The sequence below is a fragment of the Entelurus aequoreus genome, linkage group LG24 (assembly GCF_033978785.1).
Source record: "Entelurus aequoreus isolate RoL-2023_Sb linkage group LG24, RoL_Eaeq_v1.1, whole genome shotgun sequence".
Classification (NCBI taxonomy): Eukaryota; Metazoa; Chordata; class Actinopteri; order Syngnathiformes; family Syngnathidae; genus Entelurus; species Entelurus aequoreus.
The window spans coordinates 17,846,929-17,866,208 of record NC_084754.1 but is presented as its reverse complement, the minus strand read 5'-3'; the positions used below and the strand labels follow the sequence as shown (position 1 = coordinate 17,866,208).

At 39.2% G+C, this 19,280-nt stretch overlaps 1 protein-coding gene across 3 annotated transcripts in view; it reads left to right on the top strand.

Moving 5' to 3' along the window:
- Positions 1-3,440, top strand: part of ldlrad3 (low density lipoprotein receptor class A domain containing 3) — a 205,035-nt gene extending 201,595 nt beyond the window's left edge. For all 3 annotated transcript variants that reach the window (XM_062036195.1, XM_062036194.1, XM_062036193.1), the window contains exon 6: positions 2,102-3,440. In XM_062036195.1, the coding sequence (XP_061892179.1) occupies positions 2,102-2,273 (172 nt within the window). In that variant the 3' untranslated portion in view covers positions 2,274-3,440. The remainder of the gene's footprint in view (positions 1-2,101) is intronic.
- Positions 3,441-19,280: the final 15,840 nt, after the last annotated feature.

Genomic DNA, 19,280 nt, shown 5'->3' with positions numbered 1-19,280 from the left:
AACACAGTTTAATCACGTAATTTATTTTGGTTGTACATGCTCCGTTACCTTAGGCAGGGTGGGTTGATATACTGTATGGTCAGTGATCAGGTCATTGCATACATCAGGTCAAAGAGGAGTTCAAAGGCAAATTTCACTCCAAAATAAACCCTAATGGGACTTTAGACAAAACTATCTGCAAGTTTTGGGCAAATAAATTACTTGCATCTAATTAAAACATTGAAATAATGTCTTGTAAGACAGTCTGACAATAAAATGTATCCAAATTAAAAAGTGTGATTAATCTGAACAAATTAAACATTTGACAAGGTATGTATTTACACAATATGTTAAGAGAATGTGCTCTTACAGTGTCCACTCATGAATTAGGTTTAATTTCTATGTGCAAAACAAGTGAGTTTATTTTCCAAATGTGTGAATATGAAGCATATTTTAATTGATGTGCTTTTTAGGTGTTAAGGTAAAAAAAAGAACAGTTGGTACCAAATTCATGCAAACTGATGCAATATTGGGAATTACATCCCTATTTTATCACAACATCACAACTTTTTGCAAAAGCTGACAATAACAAAAATGTCAGTGACATCCTGGAGAGACTGTAAGTTGTAATAGTATTGGTATTATTTTTAATAATGACAATAAATGATTAAATTTACACTCCACACTAATAACAATTTTCATCCTAAATTCACTGCAAATCACAGTTAATAATTACATTACTTTTACAGTACGATTTACAGTAATTTACTGTGAAATATCTTTACAGAAATTTACTGTAACTACGTAGCTGTGATTTTACGATAATTTACCATAAAGTTAGAACTAAATTCTGTAACTTCACAAAAGTAATTTTATAGTAAACTGCAATAAAATTACAACTATGTACTGTAATTTCATAATTATAATATTACACAGTTGTAATTTACTCTGTGGGTTTAACAGCATACCGGCACTTACTACACAAGAGTGTAGGACATAGTCTACGGAACGCCTATTGGGACAAATCGGTTTGAATTCACAATAGTTTGTTGTGATATTACAGAGACTTAGACTTAGACTTCCTTTTATTGTCATTAAAATTTGAACTTTACAGTACAGATAAGAACACAATTCCCCTTGCATTAGCTCGTTGTAGTGCAGGACAAAAGAGCAATAAGGTGCAGATATAAATAAATAGATTACTGTACAGATAAATAGGATAATAAATAAATAGATAAAAAATAGATAAAGAGGACTATGATTACAGTATTTTACTGTAAAATAAGTTAAATGCTGTGTACATTTTTACAGTCACTTTTGTAATGTTACAGTACATTTTGGTTGCTGTACTTGACTGTGGAAAAAATACTGTTAAATGATAAATGGGTTATACTTGTATAGCGCTTTTCTACCTTCAAGGTACTCAAAGCGCTTTGACAGTATTTCCACATTCACCCATTCACACACATTCACACACTGATGGCGGGAGCTGCCATGCAAGGCGCTAACCAGCAGCCATCAGGAGCAAGGGTGAAGTGTCTTGCCCAAGGACACAACGGACGTGACTAGGATGGTAGAAGGTGGGGATTGAACCCCAGTAACCAGCAACCCTCCGATTGCTGGCACGGCCACTCTACCAACTTCGCCACTCTGTCTGTTAAATGTTAAATGTTGTTAAATGCTGTAATTCTTTTCAGCTTAATTGTAGCTTCATGCTATCATCAATTGCCAAGAATACAAATTATAAAAACATTAAAATACAGTATATTGTCTGTTATCGGTAGGTCGTGAGTTCAAACCCAGGCTGAGTCATACCAAGGACTATACAAATGGGAGCCATTACCTCCCTGCTTGGCATTCAGCATCAAGGGTTCGAATTGGGGGTTAAATCACCAAAATGATTCCTGAGCGTGGCCACCGCTGCTGCTCACTGCTCCCCTCAACTCCCAGAGGGTGGAACAAGGGGATGGGTCAAATGCAGAGGGTAATTTCACCACACCTAGTGTGTGTGTGACTATCAGTGGTACTTACTTTACTACATTTGTGATTATGTTGAAAAATGTAGATTATTTAACAACATATTCTGTGCCATATCCAATCATCTGTTTTTCTTGTCCCGCAGTCGGCCTCCCTGGTTTGATCTTCCTCCTCCTCCTTACCTCCCAGACGGGGAAGCGGCTTCAGAGGGCGACTTGCCTCGTTACAATAGCCCTTCTGCATCTGCCGCACTCAGAACTATGTCCTTGAACGCCTCATCTGGATTCAATTCTAGACAGGTGTCAGAGGAGCTTTAGCCTCTCTGGTAGACAGTAAAGTTTAGCAGCACATTCCTCAATGCAGACCTGCAGCCACAAGGCTGAACACATTCATCTTGTATTTCGGCTCCACCTGCTGGACTTTTTATTGAACTACACGTGCTTCATTTCAGAATGACTCAGTTCGTGTCAGCAGAAGAATTTAGTTATTGGGAAGGAATACTACCTATAACCTGCTTAAGGCTTTAGATACTGTAGTTACATTAATGAAGCGTGTGTTAAAGAGTGCCAATAAGATTGTGTGTACTTTGTAGAACAGTGGCTCCACCCTTCCAAGGACCCGAGTCTTCATTGTCTTTCAGATTGTGTCAGATATTTTCATGCTTAGTGTTACGTAAAATAATAGGTAGCTGCATTGGTACTTTTTGAATAATGTATCAATCCCTAAAACTATGGACTATTTGAGTTAAAAAAAAAAAGGTAATTTAATTATATGTAATATTACAGGAGGGAACCGGGAGGAAGCCGGAGTACCCGGAGGAGAACATGCAAATTCCACACAGAAAGATCCTGAGCCCAGGATTGAACCCACTACAAACCCCATTTCAGTAGTGTGTATAAGAGTGTTTCAATAGTGTGTATGAGAGTGTTTCAGTAGAGCGTGAGAGTGAAAAACATTTCAGTTGTTTATGTGAGAGCATTTCAGTAGTGTGTATGAGAGAAAAATATTTAAGTTGTTTATGTGAGAGCATTTCAGTAGTGTGTATAAGAGTGTTTCAGTAGTGTGTATGAGAGAAAAATATTTAAGTTGTTTATGTGAGAGCATTTCAGTAGTGTGTATAAGAGTGTTTCAGTAGTGTGTATAAGAGTGTTTCAGTAGTGTGTATAAGAGTGTGTCAGTAGGGTGTGTGAGAGAAAAACATTTCAGTTGTTTATGTGAGAGCATTTCAGTAGTGTGTATAAGAGTGTTTCAGTAGTGTGTATAAGAGTGTTTCAGTAGTGTGTATAAGAGTGTGTCAGTAGGGTGTGTGAGAGAAAAACATTTCAGTTGTTTATGTGAGAGCATTTCAGTAGTGTGTATAAGAGTGTTTCAGTAGTGTGTATGAGAGAAAAATATTTAAGTTGTTTATGTGAGAGCATTTCAGTAGTGTGTATAAGAGTGTTTCAGTAGTGTGTATAAGAGTGTGTCAGTAGTGTGTATAAGAGTGTTTCAGTAGTGTGTATAAGAGTGTTTCAGTAGTGTGTACAAGAGTGTTTCAGTAGTGTGTATAAGAGTGTGTCAGTAGGGTGTGTGAGAGAAAAACATTTCAGTTGTTTATGTGAGAGCATTTCAGTAGTGTATGTAAGGGGTAATTCTGAATAATGTCCCTAACAGCCCCTCATAGAAAAGCCCTTCACATTATACATCGCATTCACCCACTCAAACACACAAGGCGATAACCACGACCAATCAGGAGCAAGGGTGAAGTGTGTTGCCGAACGACACAACGGGCGTGACTAGGAAGGCGGAAGCTGGAATCGAACCTGCAACCCTGAAGTTGCTGGCACGGCCGCTCCAGCCCCCTTAATGCTGCAGTCACACGCAGAATTCTCACAGGAATGAGGCAGCAAATACAGCCTCTCAAAACGGGACAAATGTAGTTTTCAGCAGATTGTGTACAGAATGTGTTCTTCTTTGTGGAACACACTTTGGTGGCACATTAATTAAAGTCACTTGTATTCTATTCCTAAATGGGATTAGATTTTATAAACTACTCAAGCAGAAGTATACAACATTCTGATCTATAGATTGTTAGTTTTTGCGTTATTTGTTAACACTTAACCGTAATTTACTGTAATTTTGGGAAAACATGTTAGTAATATACAAAAGCAGCAAATACATACTCATGTTTGTATTTTATGTTACTGTTGTACAAAGGATTTCATTATATCCTAAGCAGCGGTAATTTTAGTGGTATTTTCAATTCAACTATTAGCTTTTAACTGCAATACATTGCCTTGTTCCCCCTCACAATATTTCATAACCGCTTGTTTGTTCTAAATTATTCCATATACAACATGAACCAGATACTTGGACCATTTAGATTTATTGAAATGGATTAAGTAATATTTAGTCTGCAATTTAGCAGAGCATTTTCTGCAAACTGGACATTAAATGTATTTTGGGAACATACACGGTGCATTATTAAAAACAATTATAATGTACAACAGTGGAAGAAGCACATTTCTTGTCATCCTTTCAACAAAAAAAAGTTTAATTTTCATGAAGATTATTTGGCATTTAGATGTGTGTAGAAAAACAAAAACATTTAATTTGTTTGCTGGAATTTTGTGTATATGAATTTGGGTAATTGTTATAATTGTTAATTCATTATTGACAGTGTTAAATGAAATCATTAATAACTGAAGGATCTGTGTTTAAATGTACTGTATGTTTGTCTTGTTGCTTTTTGTTTACTTCTGCCCTGTAAATTAAGAAATATTGGCATTAAAAAAAACTTGAATAAAATGTATAAATAATTTAACCTCCCCGCCCCCCTAAAAAAACAAGACGGTACGCTATTTTCTGTCAAACTGGCAGTATTTTCTCAGGACAGAATTGCAAACTTAGTTTGTAAACGCCCCTCATAAATTATTATTTTCAGATGTATTTATAGCAACAAGGGACATGATTTATACAGTCATGCATGTACATACACATTGTTCCGCGCACACCTTCGAAACAATGCAATCATAAATCCACACACAGTTTTATATACAGTACAGGCCAAAAGTTTGGACACACCTTCTCACATGGGTTTTCTTTATTTTCATGACTATTTACATCAGGGGTCCCCAAACTGACAGTGTTGCTGGTTACTGGGGTTCAATCCCCACCTTCTACCTTCCTAGTCACGTCCGTTGTGTCCTTGGGCAAGACACTTCACCCTTGCTCCTGATGGCTGCTGGTTAGCGCCTTGCATGGCAGCTCCCGCCATCAGTGTGGGAATGTGTGTGTGAATGGATGAATGTGGAAATACTGTCAAAGTGCTTTGAGTACCTTGAAGGTAGAAAAGCGCTATACAAGTATAACCCATTTATACATATATATTACTTGCGCACTAATTGACTTAAAGAGTGCACTTGCTGCATGTCACGTTATCGATGGTAAAATGCATTTTTAGACAATATGATTTGCCTGAGTGGCTAGGAGACGGTAGAAAATGGACTAGTAAGGACAAATAAATAAATAAAATAATAATAAAAAATTATTTTATTTTATTTTATTTATTTATTTATTTTTATTTATTTTTTTTACTTGGGACTTCCCACGGGCCGGATTTTGGACGCTGGGGGGCCGTATCCGGTCCGCGGGTCGTAGTTTGGGGACCCCTGATTTACATTGTAGATTGTCACTGAAGGCATCAAAACTATGAATGAACACGTGGAGTTATGAACTTAACAAAAAAAAGGTGAAATAACTGAAAACATGTTTTATATTCTAGTTTCTTCAAAATAGCCACCCTTTGCTCTGATTACGGTTTTGCGCACTCTTGGCATTCTCTAAGAGCTTCAAGAGGTAGTCACCTGAAATGGTTTTCACTTCACAGGTGTCCTAGATTTGATGCCTTCAGTGACAATCTACAATGTAAGCAGACATGAAAATAAGGAAAACGCAATGAAATGAGGTGAGTCCAAACTTTTGTCCTATACATACATGTATATGCGTATTAAAAAACTTGGAAGAAATGGCTTATGGTTGTGATGTTGTAGTTTGTCGTTTCCACCAACAGATGTCACTGCTGTTGCAGAAATGAACAGTTTTTGACTTGCTTTGATTTCTTAGGCGACTATTGCCACCTTTTTAGTCAAGTGTATGTTTTTAAAAGTAACAACTTTTACTGTTAACATAAATTAATTCAAGGATATATCTGCACTATATTAAATGTATCATAGCAATTATGAAACCAAAGTCGATGCAAATGTCCTATTATGGTTATAATGTCCGCCATTATTATAATGTGCCCCTCTGTATCACATCGTTAGACTGTACATCAGATGACATCATACCAAGATCTCCCTCCTCAAGACACATTCTCCATCCTGCTTCCTGAGAGCCTTTCTTTCTCGCTCAGCTTAAAATCTGATGCAAGAGGCCCATATTTGCTTAGCCGCGGTCCTTAACTACACAGACTTTAATTAAAAGCCTGCGGGCCACTTGGCCTGGTCTGTCCTCCAAGTCGCTCTGCTCTGTGTGACAGCTGTTGGATTCCTGGGAATAGCACAGAACTGATGAGGACCAAATCCTTGTTGTTCATTCACTCGTTTCTCACATGCTTCACCAAACTGTCTCGATATAGACAAAGGAATGCAATAGTGCTTCAGCCTATTGTTTTATTTAGTTCTGTGACTCAAAATACTTGTGTCCCTAATTGACATTCCCCGTTCAAATTAATTGAAATGCTATTATTATTCACCAAAAACACCACAATTTTAACATGGAACATGGTTCAAACAAGAAAAACAAGCTGGAAAACAAATATTCAGAGGCTATATACTGAAAGGAGAACTGCATTGTTTTTTAATTTTGCTTATTCAAAATCCGTATGTGAGACAAGAACACATTTGTCTGTCTTTTTTATACATTCTAACTCAAAAATAAAGACTAGCAAGAGTCAGCTAACAATGGTTTGCCTATAAAGCACTATAAAAAACATCCAAAGACCCCATCAACGTTTTATATACACACTGTAAGTATGTATGTAAGTAATTCAGTAACAGACACATTCATAATAACATGTAATATTATACATATTTTGCTCTTTTTAGTCATGCGGCTGCAAATTAATTCACAGCCGCATCACAACGTTGACTATTTCCTTCAACAACAAAACTACCAATCATGTAGACTTCATGAGATCCATCAAGGATTACTTTTGAACAAATGATGATCCAGAACCTTATATTTTTGAGCCTGAATATAAGGAGGATGAGCTACAAGTTTTATAAGCTTAGTGATAGCAGATCTAGCAAGTTGCTCTATTCCTAAGTGCTAAACAAGAAATATAAAACTACGAACATTATAAAATAATCACCTACTGTACAATGTCTGCTCTAACTGGGATGGTGACTGATGGGAAGTTTATATCTTCCCGTTTGGATGAAAAATGTATCTTAATCCTCATACAGGTTAAAAATAGAAAGGTGGGCAAAAAAAAAGCATATTTTTGTGTCGTTCTCGCCATCCTGGGTATACATTGGATGTCAAAGGTGACCAACTTCTCAGTTTGTGGCAACAAACTTCTACTATACAGGTGAGAGGCATGATTTTCAATGTATGTGATTTTTAAACCTTTTTCCCCCTGTACCACCTCACAAAAAGACCTGGCTCCCCGAGTACCACCATAATGACCAACATTGAAGTACAGTAGCCTAGTAGGTCTAAGTATTCATTAAAATCAAGGCAGATGTCTTATTTAAACAAGTATATTTAATATTTTTGGCCACTGTGACATTACACCCAGTTTGAACAGTAACATTTGTATCTGACTGTAGCAAAATAAAACACTGAACTTTAATCAAGTGGTTATTTTGCGTATCACAGTTTGAGAATCTAGTAATAACTTTTACTAACTCAGAGGCGATGCAGCAGCTCACCGGCTTAATATGTCCACAGCTGCGTAAGCTAGTTACCGCACTGTGATCACGACGCTGCAAAAAGTAGTTCTTCCGTATTAGCGCTTATAACAACAATATCGCTAATAGTTGGTTAATATTCAGGTCACGACATGTAAACTGAGTAATGTTGGCGCTTTTTGGATGGCGGTTTTAGATGTTCGAGGGCTTTATGGCCGCAATAAAGTACTCCCATCAGCTGCATTGTTAGCCACCCTGTTTATGTTGTGTTTTACGACTTCAAATGCATAAAAAAAGAAAGACATGTGTTCTCGTCTTCCATAAGAATTGTGAATAATAAGCACAATTCCAAAGTAACTTCCGGAGTAAATTAACTCTTTTGGATCAATTGTATATGTCAGAGTAGTTTTAATGCAACTACTATTAAGAACAAACACTGCTTTGACTTTGTTACATTGAGTTTAATTCCGATCGCTACATTTATTTATAATCTATTGATTACTGCTTGGAATTTAGCACCAAAATTATTGGCCCACACAAGACTCCCGAAAGGCCGACTATACCCCCCGAAACCCAAGGTCACTGCCCCAAACACACACTTGGTATCTAGAAAAAATCTGGATTTGGTTGAAACCAGATTTTTAAAACTAATGTGAAAACCTTAATTAGGTTTTTGACTTTTAAATATGGAATTAACATGATTGCAACACATCTAGATAAACCCCCTAAGTCATTTGGTTTTGTATGACATTTTTTTTTTACAAACTTTCTTTGCATAAAAGTGCACACTATTTCATTATAAAGTGGACAGAATACAAATTGAAATATTTTCATTATTCACTTAAATATGATTATAAATATGTCAAGTTTTGATCTATTTAGCATCAGTGGATAATATACACCTCAGTCCCCAAACTACGGCCCGTGGGCCGGATACGGCCAGCCAGCGTCCAAAATTTGGCCCGCGGTAAGTCCCAAGTAAAAAAAATATATATATATTTTTATTTATTCATTTGTTTTTATAAATATTTTTTAATCTGTCCTTCCTCGCCCATTCATCAATCAATTTTCTTTAGTTAACATTAGCGATTTTACATGGCGATTTCAACTCCTCTAAATTCGAAGCACCTCCAAAATTGGTGTGTAATAAATACAGTATATATATATATATATATACATATATGTCTTAATTAGATTAGCCAAAAAAATAGTGCTCGATACCGTGGTAGAGCGTAATATGTATGTGTGGGAAAAATCACAAGACTATTTCATCTCTACAGGCCTGTTTCATGAGGGTTTTCCCTCAATCAAAAAATCTCCTGATGATTGAGGGAAACCCCTCATGAAACAGGCCTGTAGAGATGAAATAGTCTTGTGATTTTTCCCACACATACATATATATATATATATATATATATATATATATATATATATATATATATATATATATATATATATATATATATATATATATATATATATATATTTAGCCCGGCCCCCGACCACATTTTTTTGACCCAGGGGCCCGAGATCCCTGATATAAACTATAATAAAACATCAATAGTTCATTATTAAAATTATGATTATATTACTAATAGTGCATCTCCTGGAGATTAAGTCTCCCCTTGTCTTTTTTAAACTAGTGACGTTTCTGTTTCTAAATTAAACCGAGAGTCTTTGAACACACCGCGGTTATGTGCAATGAGATGCAAAATTCAAACATGTACATAACTTTCTCCTATGCTACCACAAATATATTTATCATATTTTTACCTTTCTTCTATCACCTCATTCTTCTTCCAAAAACGTTGGTTTTGCGTGTGAATGTTTCAAGGTGAGCTTTGATGATGTTGAGTGAACAACAACAAAAAAACCTTCCCTAAACGTTTACTAAGAAATGTGGTTTATTTGCTATCATGATTATTATTATTATCTTAGTGTGGAGACACATAATTAGCAGATAGCCACTTGTCAGCCAGGAGACTATAAATAAATACGGTGTCAGCCAGAAGGGATCTGCATTAAAAGACATACATCTGCATTTTTGCGAAAATAGTCCGATTATGATCGATCAGCACATCCTTAGTTACGACTCTGTAACTTGTACAGGTGTGCCATGAAGCAACCACACTAAAAACTGCCCCAAAATGCTTTATTCAAATCCCGCTTTTGTGCCGGATCTCATTGGGTCGTGCAGGTGTCCCTAATTAAGTGTCCGCTGAGTGCACGTTTAACCAGGCAAGTGCTCCTTTTCAGCGTTCACTTTTAGTCACGCGGTTATCTCGGGGCCACGTACGTTCACTTGGCTGTTGGGCCGTGACGTTGGCGCTCCGCAGATAAGACCGTGGGTTTTCACATGTAAATGGCGTGAGCGCGGAGGGGTAGGAGGGCGCATTGTTTGTAAGGCGGAGGGTTTAGGCCAGCGTGGCCCTTATCAGATGAAGAGCAGGCCTCTGAGGGAGGGAGGGGCGGCCAGGGGCGAGGGCTGGGTAGAGTCGAGGGGGCCAAGGAGGAGAATGGAACAGCTGGTGGAGTCACGCGTGCAGCCCCAAAAACATACAGAGCCCAGACAAGCTGAGCACGGTGGGAATCTCCACAAACACACACATACACACGCACACACACACACACACACACACACACAGACAGCACATTAATCACACATTAAGGTGAGCACTGCACGTATTACACAATCGGCTGAAACGATCACTGCGATTGACATATTTGTATTTTTAATGTGTTCGGGTACTTATGTACGTACCGACTTCATTCCATTGTTACTACTGAGTATCGAGTCACATAAAGTACAAAACCCAAAACCAGTGAAGTTGGCAGGTTGTGTAATTCGTAATTAAAAACAGAATACAATGATTTGCAAATCATTTTCAACTTATATTCAATTGAATGGACTGTAAAGACAAGATATAAAATGTTCGAACTGAGAAACGTCTTTTTTTTGTTGTTGCAAATAATCATTAACTTAGAATGTAATGGCAGCAACACTGTGGAAGTCGCTTCCTTGCAGTCCCACTGTCAGACACGGCACAGGAGTGCAGCGTGCAGGGTTAACAAGCTTTTTAATGATCCTATGTTTTTTTGCAAAGTTTTCTCCAGACTTTTCAGTCTCACCAATCCTCCTCCTCCTGCTGTTGTTCCCGACCGCTTCTGTTAAAGACAACAGGTGATTAGACAACTCGTACCACCTGGGAAATCTAATCACCTGCCAGCTGTGTCTCGCCGTCAGCACTGCCACGCCCCCGTCTGATGGTGCTCTGTCTTCAGCACCATGGACAGAGGCGGTGACCTTTGCTCCTGCAGGCGCGCTGATCACACTCTCCCTTCACAAACACATTGCAAAAAAGTTGGCACAGGGGCATTTTTACCACTGTGTTACATGGCATTTCCTTTTAACAACACTCAGTAAACATTTGGGAACTGAGGAGACCAAGTTTTTTAGCTTTTCAGGTGGAATTCTTTCCCATTCTTGCTTGATGAACAGCTTAAGTTGTTCAACAGTCTGGGGTCTCCGTTGTGGTATTTTAGGCTTCATATTGTGCCACACATTTTCAATGGGAGACAGGTCTGGACTACAGGCAGGCCAGTCTAGTACCCGCACTCTTTTACTATGAAGCCACGCTGAAATAAGCAGGGGTGTCCATGATAACGTTGCTTGGATGGCAACATATGTTGCTCCAAAACCTGTATGTACCTTTCAGTATTAATGGTGCCTTCACAGATGTGTAAGTTACCTATGTTTTGGGCACTAATACACCCCCATACCATCACAGATGCTGGCTTTTGAACTTTGCGCCTATAACCTATAACTATCCGGATGGTTCTTTTTCTCTTTGGTCCGGAGGACACGACGTCCACAGTTTCCATTAACAATTTAAAATGTGGACTCGTCAGACCACAGAACACTTTTACACTTTGTATCAGTCCATCTTAGATGAGCTCGGGCCCAGCGAAGCGACCAACTGTAGTTACTGACAGTGGTTTTCTGAAGTGTTCCTGAGCCCATGTGGTGATATCCCTTACACACTGATGTCGGTTTTTGATGCAGTACCGCCTGAGGGATCGAATGTAGATTCTCTGAACCTTTTGATGATATTATGGACCGTAGATGGTGAAATCCCTAAATTCCTTGTAATAGCTTGTTTAGAAATGTTGTTCTTAAACTGTTGGACAATTTGCTCACGCATTTGTTGACAAAGTGGTGACCCTCGCCCCATCCTTGTTTGTGAATGACTGAGCATTTCGTGGAAGCTGATTTTATACCCAATCATGGCACCCACTTGTTCCCAATTAGACTGTTCACCTGTGGGATGTTCCAAATAAGTGTTTGATGAGCATTCCTCAACTTTCTCAGTCTTTTTTGCCTCTTGTACCAGCTTTTTTTAAACATGTTGCAGGCATCAAATTCCAAATGAGCTAATATTTGCAAAAATAACAAAGTTTTCCAGTTGGAACATTAAGTATCTTGTCTTTGCAGTCTATTCAATTGAATATAGGTTGGAAAGGATTTGCAAATCATAGTATTTAATTTTTTATGCCAACAAGACAATCATGCCTGATAGAACACACTCACAACTTAGAAAATGTGCTACAGTATCTCGATGCTAATTTATCTTGGCTATGTCATGATTAACATTAGCGATTTTACATGGCGATTTCAAAACCTCTAAATTTGAAGCACCTCCAAAATTGGTGTGTAATAAATACAGTATAAACACTTTGTAGGGTTCAACCAAAGAAAATACTGTCCCTCACGGACAAAGACTACTTCCTCGCTAGGCAACACACAGTAGGTTATTCACCAATGCCATCTACTGTCTTGGAGGGCCTTGACAAAAGACTAAATTGGCACATTGCGCATCCTAAATTGGCACATTGCGCAGACTTCTTCTTGACTACTTTAAAAAACTGAGGACAAACTCAAATGAATTCATACTCGTAAATGAGACTGAGGAGTGTAAAATACACAAAATATAACAAATGGACAGCACAGTTATTATTATCAGCTCACTGTTAAATTCCAAATGAAAAACAAATCAACATGTATTCATTACCAACAAAAGTACTGAAAATTGGTACGGTTGAGTACCCATATTGATACTTAGAAATTGTTTTGAATGAATGAAAACTTTTATCAATAATAATAATAATAATAATAATAGATTTTATTTGTAAAAAAAGCACTTTACATCGAGTAAACAACCTCAAAGTGCTACAGTGTATTCAAAAAAATACAATAGAAAAATAAAAAGATAATAAAAAATAAATAAAAATAAAAACTGGAACAGCCAAATAGCGAAAACTAGTATGCATATATCTAAAAAAAAAAAGGCTTTTTTTAAAAAGAAGGGTTTTTAAGTCTGTGGTGCCCTCAGGTGGTCAGGGAGAGCGTTCCACAGACTGGGAGTGGCGGAGCAGAAAGCCCGGTCTCTCATTGTTCGTAGCTTTGTCCTCTGAGGTTGGAGGAGGTTAGCCTGTCCGGAGCGGAGGTGTCGTGTGGAGGATTTGGGGGTGAGTAGTTCTTTGAGGTAGATGGGGGCATTTCCATGGAGGCACTGGTGGGTTAGTAGGGAGACTTTGAATTCCATCCTGAGTGAAACAGGAAGCCAGTGAAGGGATTTGAGAGTTGGTGTGATATAATCATATTTCCGCACTCTTATCAGGATCCTAGCAGCACTATTCTGTATGTATTGTAGCTTCTGGATGTTTTTGCTGGGGATTCCGACAAAAAGTGCGTTGCAGTAGTCGAGCCTGGAGGAGACAAAGGCGTGGACGAGCCTCTCGGCATCAGAGAGAGTGAGTGAGGGGCGGAGTTTAGCAACGTTCCTGAGGTGGTAGAAGGAGGTCTTTCACTTGATAAGGTCTTGCACCTTATCGAGACTGCTTCTTTTTTAAATAAGCTACATTTGAAGTATAGTTGGGATAAGAAGTTACACAAATATGAAATAATGTATCACATCACTGAATGATTGAAATCATTCAATTTCATTGTTGGTCAGTGTTCAAAATAGTTTCAGTTAATCTTTTAAATTTGCATTGAATAAATATGCAATTAGATCAATGTGCAGGACATTTTGCTGATTGAAAAAATCATGTTACCGTTAATTTTATCTTGCATTTTATTTCCTGGGGATGCAAATCACTCTAATTCAATGGAGAAGTCCGTATGCTCTTTTTTAACGTGCAATCTTTGGTCCCATGTTTTTAGTTATTTATTTATTTATTTTTTCTTTTGCAGCTCCTGAAGCCGAGCAAGCAGATAATCAAATATGATTTAACCGGCACTGAAAACAGCATGAGGAGAAAAAAAGCTTGATTTAGTTCTTGATTTTGTCTTTTGTCCAAAAACAAGCCATATCATATTTGGGTATTCCTGTTAAACCCCATGGAATGTTGAAGAACACTACGCTCAATGAAATCTGTCTGTGATGAAAATAGCAGCCAGTCTAACATTGCTACTCTGCAGGCAATCAATTGCAATGCATGCAGGGCGTCCAAACAGTCACACAATTGTATTGTTTGGAAGACATGTATGCCCTTGTGATGACTCAATGACAATGTGATTAGCATCGGAACAAAATCAACCACAACGTCACTTGAATTCCAGCTGAACAAACCTCATTAGGATGAGAAACACCTCATGTGCTCGACTCCTACTTTAAGGTAGTCAGACTCATGCATTAGTCCTGAGCCGCACTTTCGTAAACGATCTGTGGGGTCCTGTTGAATAATTAAAAGTTAATTAACGAATGACAGGACAATTTGTATGAAATGTGACAGTAAACATATTCCGAGCCCCTTCCTGCACTGTCACTGATAAGAATATGATGGCAGTGGCACGCAGCATTAGTAAACAATCGGGTGCTGGTAAATGCTGTTGATGTTCCAGGAAAATATGCAAACACGTGGGAGAAAATGGATGGATGGATGTTGTAATTATGTTCCATTTACTTTTTTGCAAAAAAAATAATTATTACATTTATTTTCCATTCATTTGTTTTAGTACAAAATAGGGGTGTCCCGATTTGACTTTTAAAATGTTCGCTATGGTACAATATTGGAGTGTTGGCTGATACCGATATTTCAACCCGAGATGATATCAGCAGGAATCAAAGTACATACTTTTATTATTTTATAGTGTAGTAGAATTTCTGACCTTTGACCTATATTGCATGTCTAATAAGAATGTACGCTCATTTAATTTCTCTTCTATTCTGTGCCAGTGGGACAAAAGTGAATATTAAGTCATGCCAACCTGTCTACAGAATGTGTTGACTGTCTAAAGGATTCGAGTTGTTATGGAACAGATAGGGATAACCAAAAGACATTGACGCATTAGATAACAAACAATGACGCACAAGAGACATATAAAAAATGGCAGAAGACCGGAACTCGACAGTGATTTTGGCTTGTGTGTGTCTTGTTTACTCCGGAGTAACATGTGGTCTGTCTGCACGGCCAACTTAATTCAACCTGCACTTCTGATAACGGGTAAATAAATTTGTTGTACTAAACTACTTTTGTTGCCTGTTTAAGCTTCGGACAATCCACTACAATAGTGCGCAATGTTAGAAAAGGTTTGATCAAGTGAAATCTCTCTAACACTAAAACATTAACCTTGTCGACAGAAAATCTATTATTATTATTATTGTGACAAATGTTATGCTTTTGAAGTGAGTGTTAATTGTGTTCTAGTGACACCTAGTGGCCACAATGATTAAGAGCACAATTTAGTAAGTTGAACTATGCAGACACCTTTGTTACTGGATACTTTCGATTCTATTCTGCCATGCAGATTTTGTATCTGTAAGTAATATGCAACTATAATGATTTAATACGACTGTTGTGTTTTAGACGGTAATTTTGTTCCATTAAGGACACTTATTACGCACAGTATGTCTAGCTCAGGGGTCGGCAATCCACAATGTTGAAAGAGACATATTGGACCAGAAATACAAATAAAAACTGTCTGGATCTGCAAACAATTAAAAGCCTTGTATAAGTGTTATAATGAAGGCAACACATGATGTGTCCATATTAGCTAAACTAGCCTACTATCAAAATGACTTTGTGACGCAGGTTGACACACATCTTCGTTGACAGAAATTATGAAATTTAATATTTATTCTACACATTTTTACAACAATGGAAAACATTAGAAACATAGAGGCTTCTCAGAGGGTGAGATAACTCCTGCAAGTTACTGGCTTAGAATGGCCAAAGGTATAGATGTGCGTGTCCACGTTAAAAGACACACACAAACAACTATCAGTAATGCAGCCAATATTACACACAGATAATGTGTCATGAGACATGCACATATAAATTAATTACACAAAGGACATAAGTAAAGGAAATTAAATGAGCTCAAATATACCTACAAACGAGGCATGATGATGCAATATGTACATACAGCTAGCCTAAATAGCATGTTAGCATCGATTAGCTTGCAGTCATGCAGTGACCAAATATGCCTGATTAGCGATTCAACAAGTCAATAACATCAACAAAACTCACCTTTGTGCATTCACGCACAGCATAAAACGTTTGGTGGACAAAATGAGACAAACAAGGAGTGGCATAAAACAAGTCTGACTCTGGCAGCGTCGAGAAAGTTCTACATGTAAACAAACTACGATAAGTTCAAGGACCACTGAAGTTAGTAGGACAAAACGGCGCTACTTAAATACTATAATATCAGTGAAGCGTGTTTAACATAAACAGTGGGATTTCTAACAATGGGGAAGGTTTGCGTCATGCTTGTCCTCCTACAGAAACCATATTAAAACAAAACATTTGTATTTTCCCTCATCTTTTTCCATTTTCGCATATTTTTTTAAAAAGCTCCAGGGAACCACTAGGGTGGCGCTAAGCGGATCTACAGCCGCGGGTTGACGACCCCCGGTCTAGCTAGTGTGCTATTGTGTGTTTAGTTGTTGTGTAGCTGATAGCTTCAATTAGCCTATAAGTTTACCTTTTGTTAAAGACTTCACTAATATACAAGAAGAGTTTAAACGTGTGTGTTTATGGGATATTGGACATTTAGATAGTAAGTGACTGCACAGCTTCAAGCAAGTAAACGTCCTGCAGGACTGCTTGTATCGGAGCTTATGAAGATACAAGCCGATACCATTTGCTGATATTGGACTGATATCAATATCGAATCGGTACACTCTTAGTACAATACATGCATCAGATTGAATTCAAGTTTGATGAAAAAAGTATTGGTTCACAAAAATAAAATAGTGTGATTTTTTTTTTAATTGGGTGGGGCTCAAAATAAAATACCTCTTTGGGTCCCAATTCAATCACTGAACGAAGAAACATAGTTTAGTTCGGTAGTTTTGCATTCACAATTTCCCTTGGCCCACACGCCACAAACAACCAGCAATGAACACTTCCACCATTGCTCATTCCGTCACTATGCAGAAACGTGAAATGAGTGGACATGCCGATAGAAACGTCATATATATGCATGAATATAAATATGCATGTATCTGTGGAATAAGCAGCGGAAACAGTTGCTTAAGAAAAGGGGGATGTTGGCTCTTGTCCTCGGCATTGAGGCCAGTGTTAAGCACACAAACCAGCATGCTAATGGGTAATCCCTGAGGAGCAGCCACCTTTGTCACGGCCCTCAGAGGATGTCTCTCTCCGGGCACCATGTGACAGCCGCCAGCCAGCCTGCTACTGGACAGCCAGCATGTAGCCAGATAGCCATCTCCCACCAGAGGGATGCCAGCGGGTTGCCAGGCCCTGATTGAGTACTGATAGGCGGAAGATTGGCGTTCATCCTGATTTCCTGCACCAGGAGGTGTGTTATCTCCTTCTGTGAGAGGAAAAGGGAAAGTGTGGTGCTTTGTCATGCAGCAGGTGGTCCACAAAGAGCCCCGGTTAATCTGACAAGAATACAGTGGGAGACATGCAAAACAATCTCAAGCATTTCCAACAAGCTCGTGCAGTAAAACCACTCCTTCTGTATTAAATCCATTTTTTTTTTTTGTAACTGATGACTAAACAAATCGGAATTGAAGTGGCGTCGGGAGGCTGAATGGGGCTGAGGGGTGTTCCTGCAGAGACGGCCACTTGTGCTTGTCTTTCTATGGATTAGAACATTCCGGGTCGCAAGGTGGACTCCGCGAGAGGGAAGCCCGTCGATTAGTCGGTCTGTCACTGAGTGGCATGGAGGAAATTCCACAGTGCAAGGTGCAGCCAGGAGAGGAACGATCCCACGGGAATACTTTATTACATCGGAGCAGACTTCGGCCTGTGTGGGTTCTGTTACGAGCTGAATCATTTCTTCTTTTCAAACAATGCATCCAGCCCTGGTTTTATACTGTCTGTGATGAAATATGGTGGCCTCGTCTCTGCTCTGTGCACTCATTCGTCTTTTCACCCCCAGAGAATGCAGCTCCATTTTCAGCAGCGCTCATTTCATGTTGGCCAACACGAGCGCAGACCTGCTTGGGGTCAACCTTCTTGCCGGTTATCAAAAGTTGTATACCCCCTCGTCATCAATCAACACACCGGCCATTATTTACCCTCATTTCTTAACAAAACACCATAAAGCCAGACCCCCACCGCCCCCTTTCTCTTGGTCCCAGTCCACCCACTACCCAAGGCCACCCCATGCCTCGCACGCTCCACTCAGACAGGCAGCACGACACCGGACCCCCAACCCCATTTTCTTCTGCTTGTCCCAAACCCCCCCAGTTCCATCCATCATATTTGCCCCCTGGCCTCCATCGCATCCCCACAAAAGCAGCCCAAGTCAAAGAAAAGAAAAGACCAAAAAAAGAATACAGCCGCTACCATGCAGAACAGTGCTGGCCAGAGGACCGCCTTTTGTCCCCAGCCCAGCCTCTCCTCGCTTGGTCTTTGCCTGCAAACACACCCTCTTCTCGGGGGAACAACAGCCCAGAGGCCTGGGGGATGGACCAAGGGTGTGTTGCTATCTAAAGCATAACAGTGCGTCCCCCTCGACGGCCCCCTGGTCACCAGCAGACTCTGTGTGTTGAGCTGTCAAACAAGGCTGCCCTCGCTCTCCCCATTGCGTCCCTCTAGACCCCCAACCCCCCCCCCCCCCTCAAAAAAAAACTAGGGGCCCTGCAGAGGAACACTGTCTTAGCACTGGAGTGGAACTGTAAAACTCAGGTAAGGCGGGGTGGAGAGAGGACACATCTGCAGGAGATTTGCATAGTCGGACACCTGTGACTTTTGTCTGCGATGTGCACTCAAGTGGATTCTTTGACGGAGCGCTAAGAAAGGGACGCAAAAGGAATTTCTTAGCTTCTCTTCCACATTGGCATGAAGAAAGTGAGCAAAAAGTTGAGGCTGAGGAAGGAAAAAAAAGCTGATGTTGGCTCACTTTTCTTTGTTGTGCAAGGAAGAGAGGAAAGTCCCCACTCGGTCAAG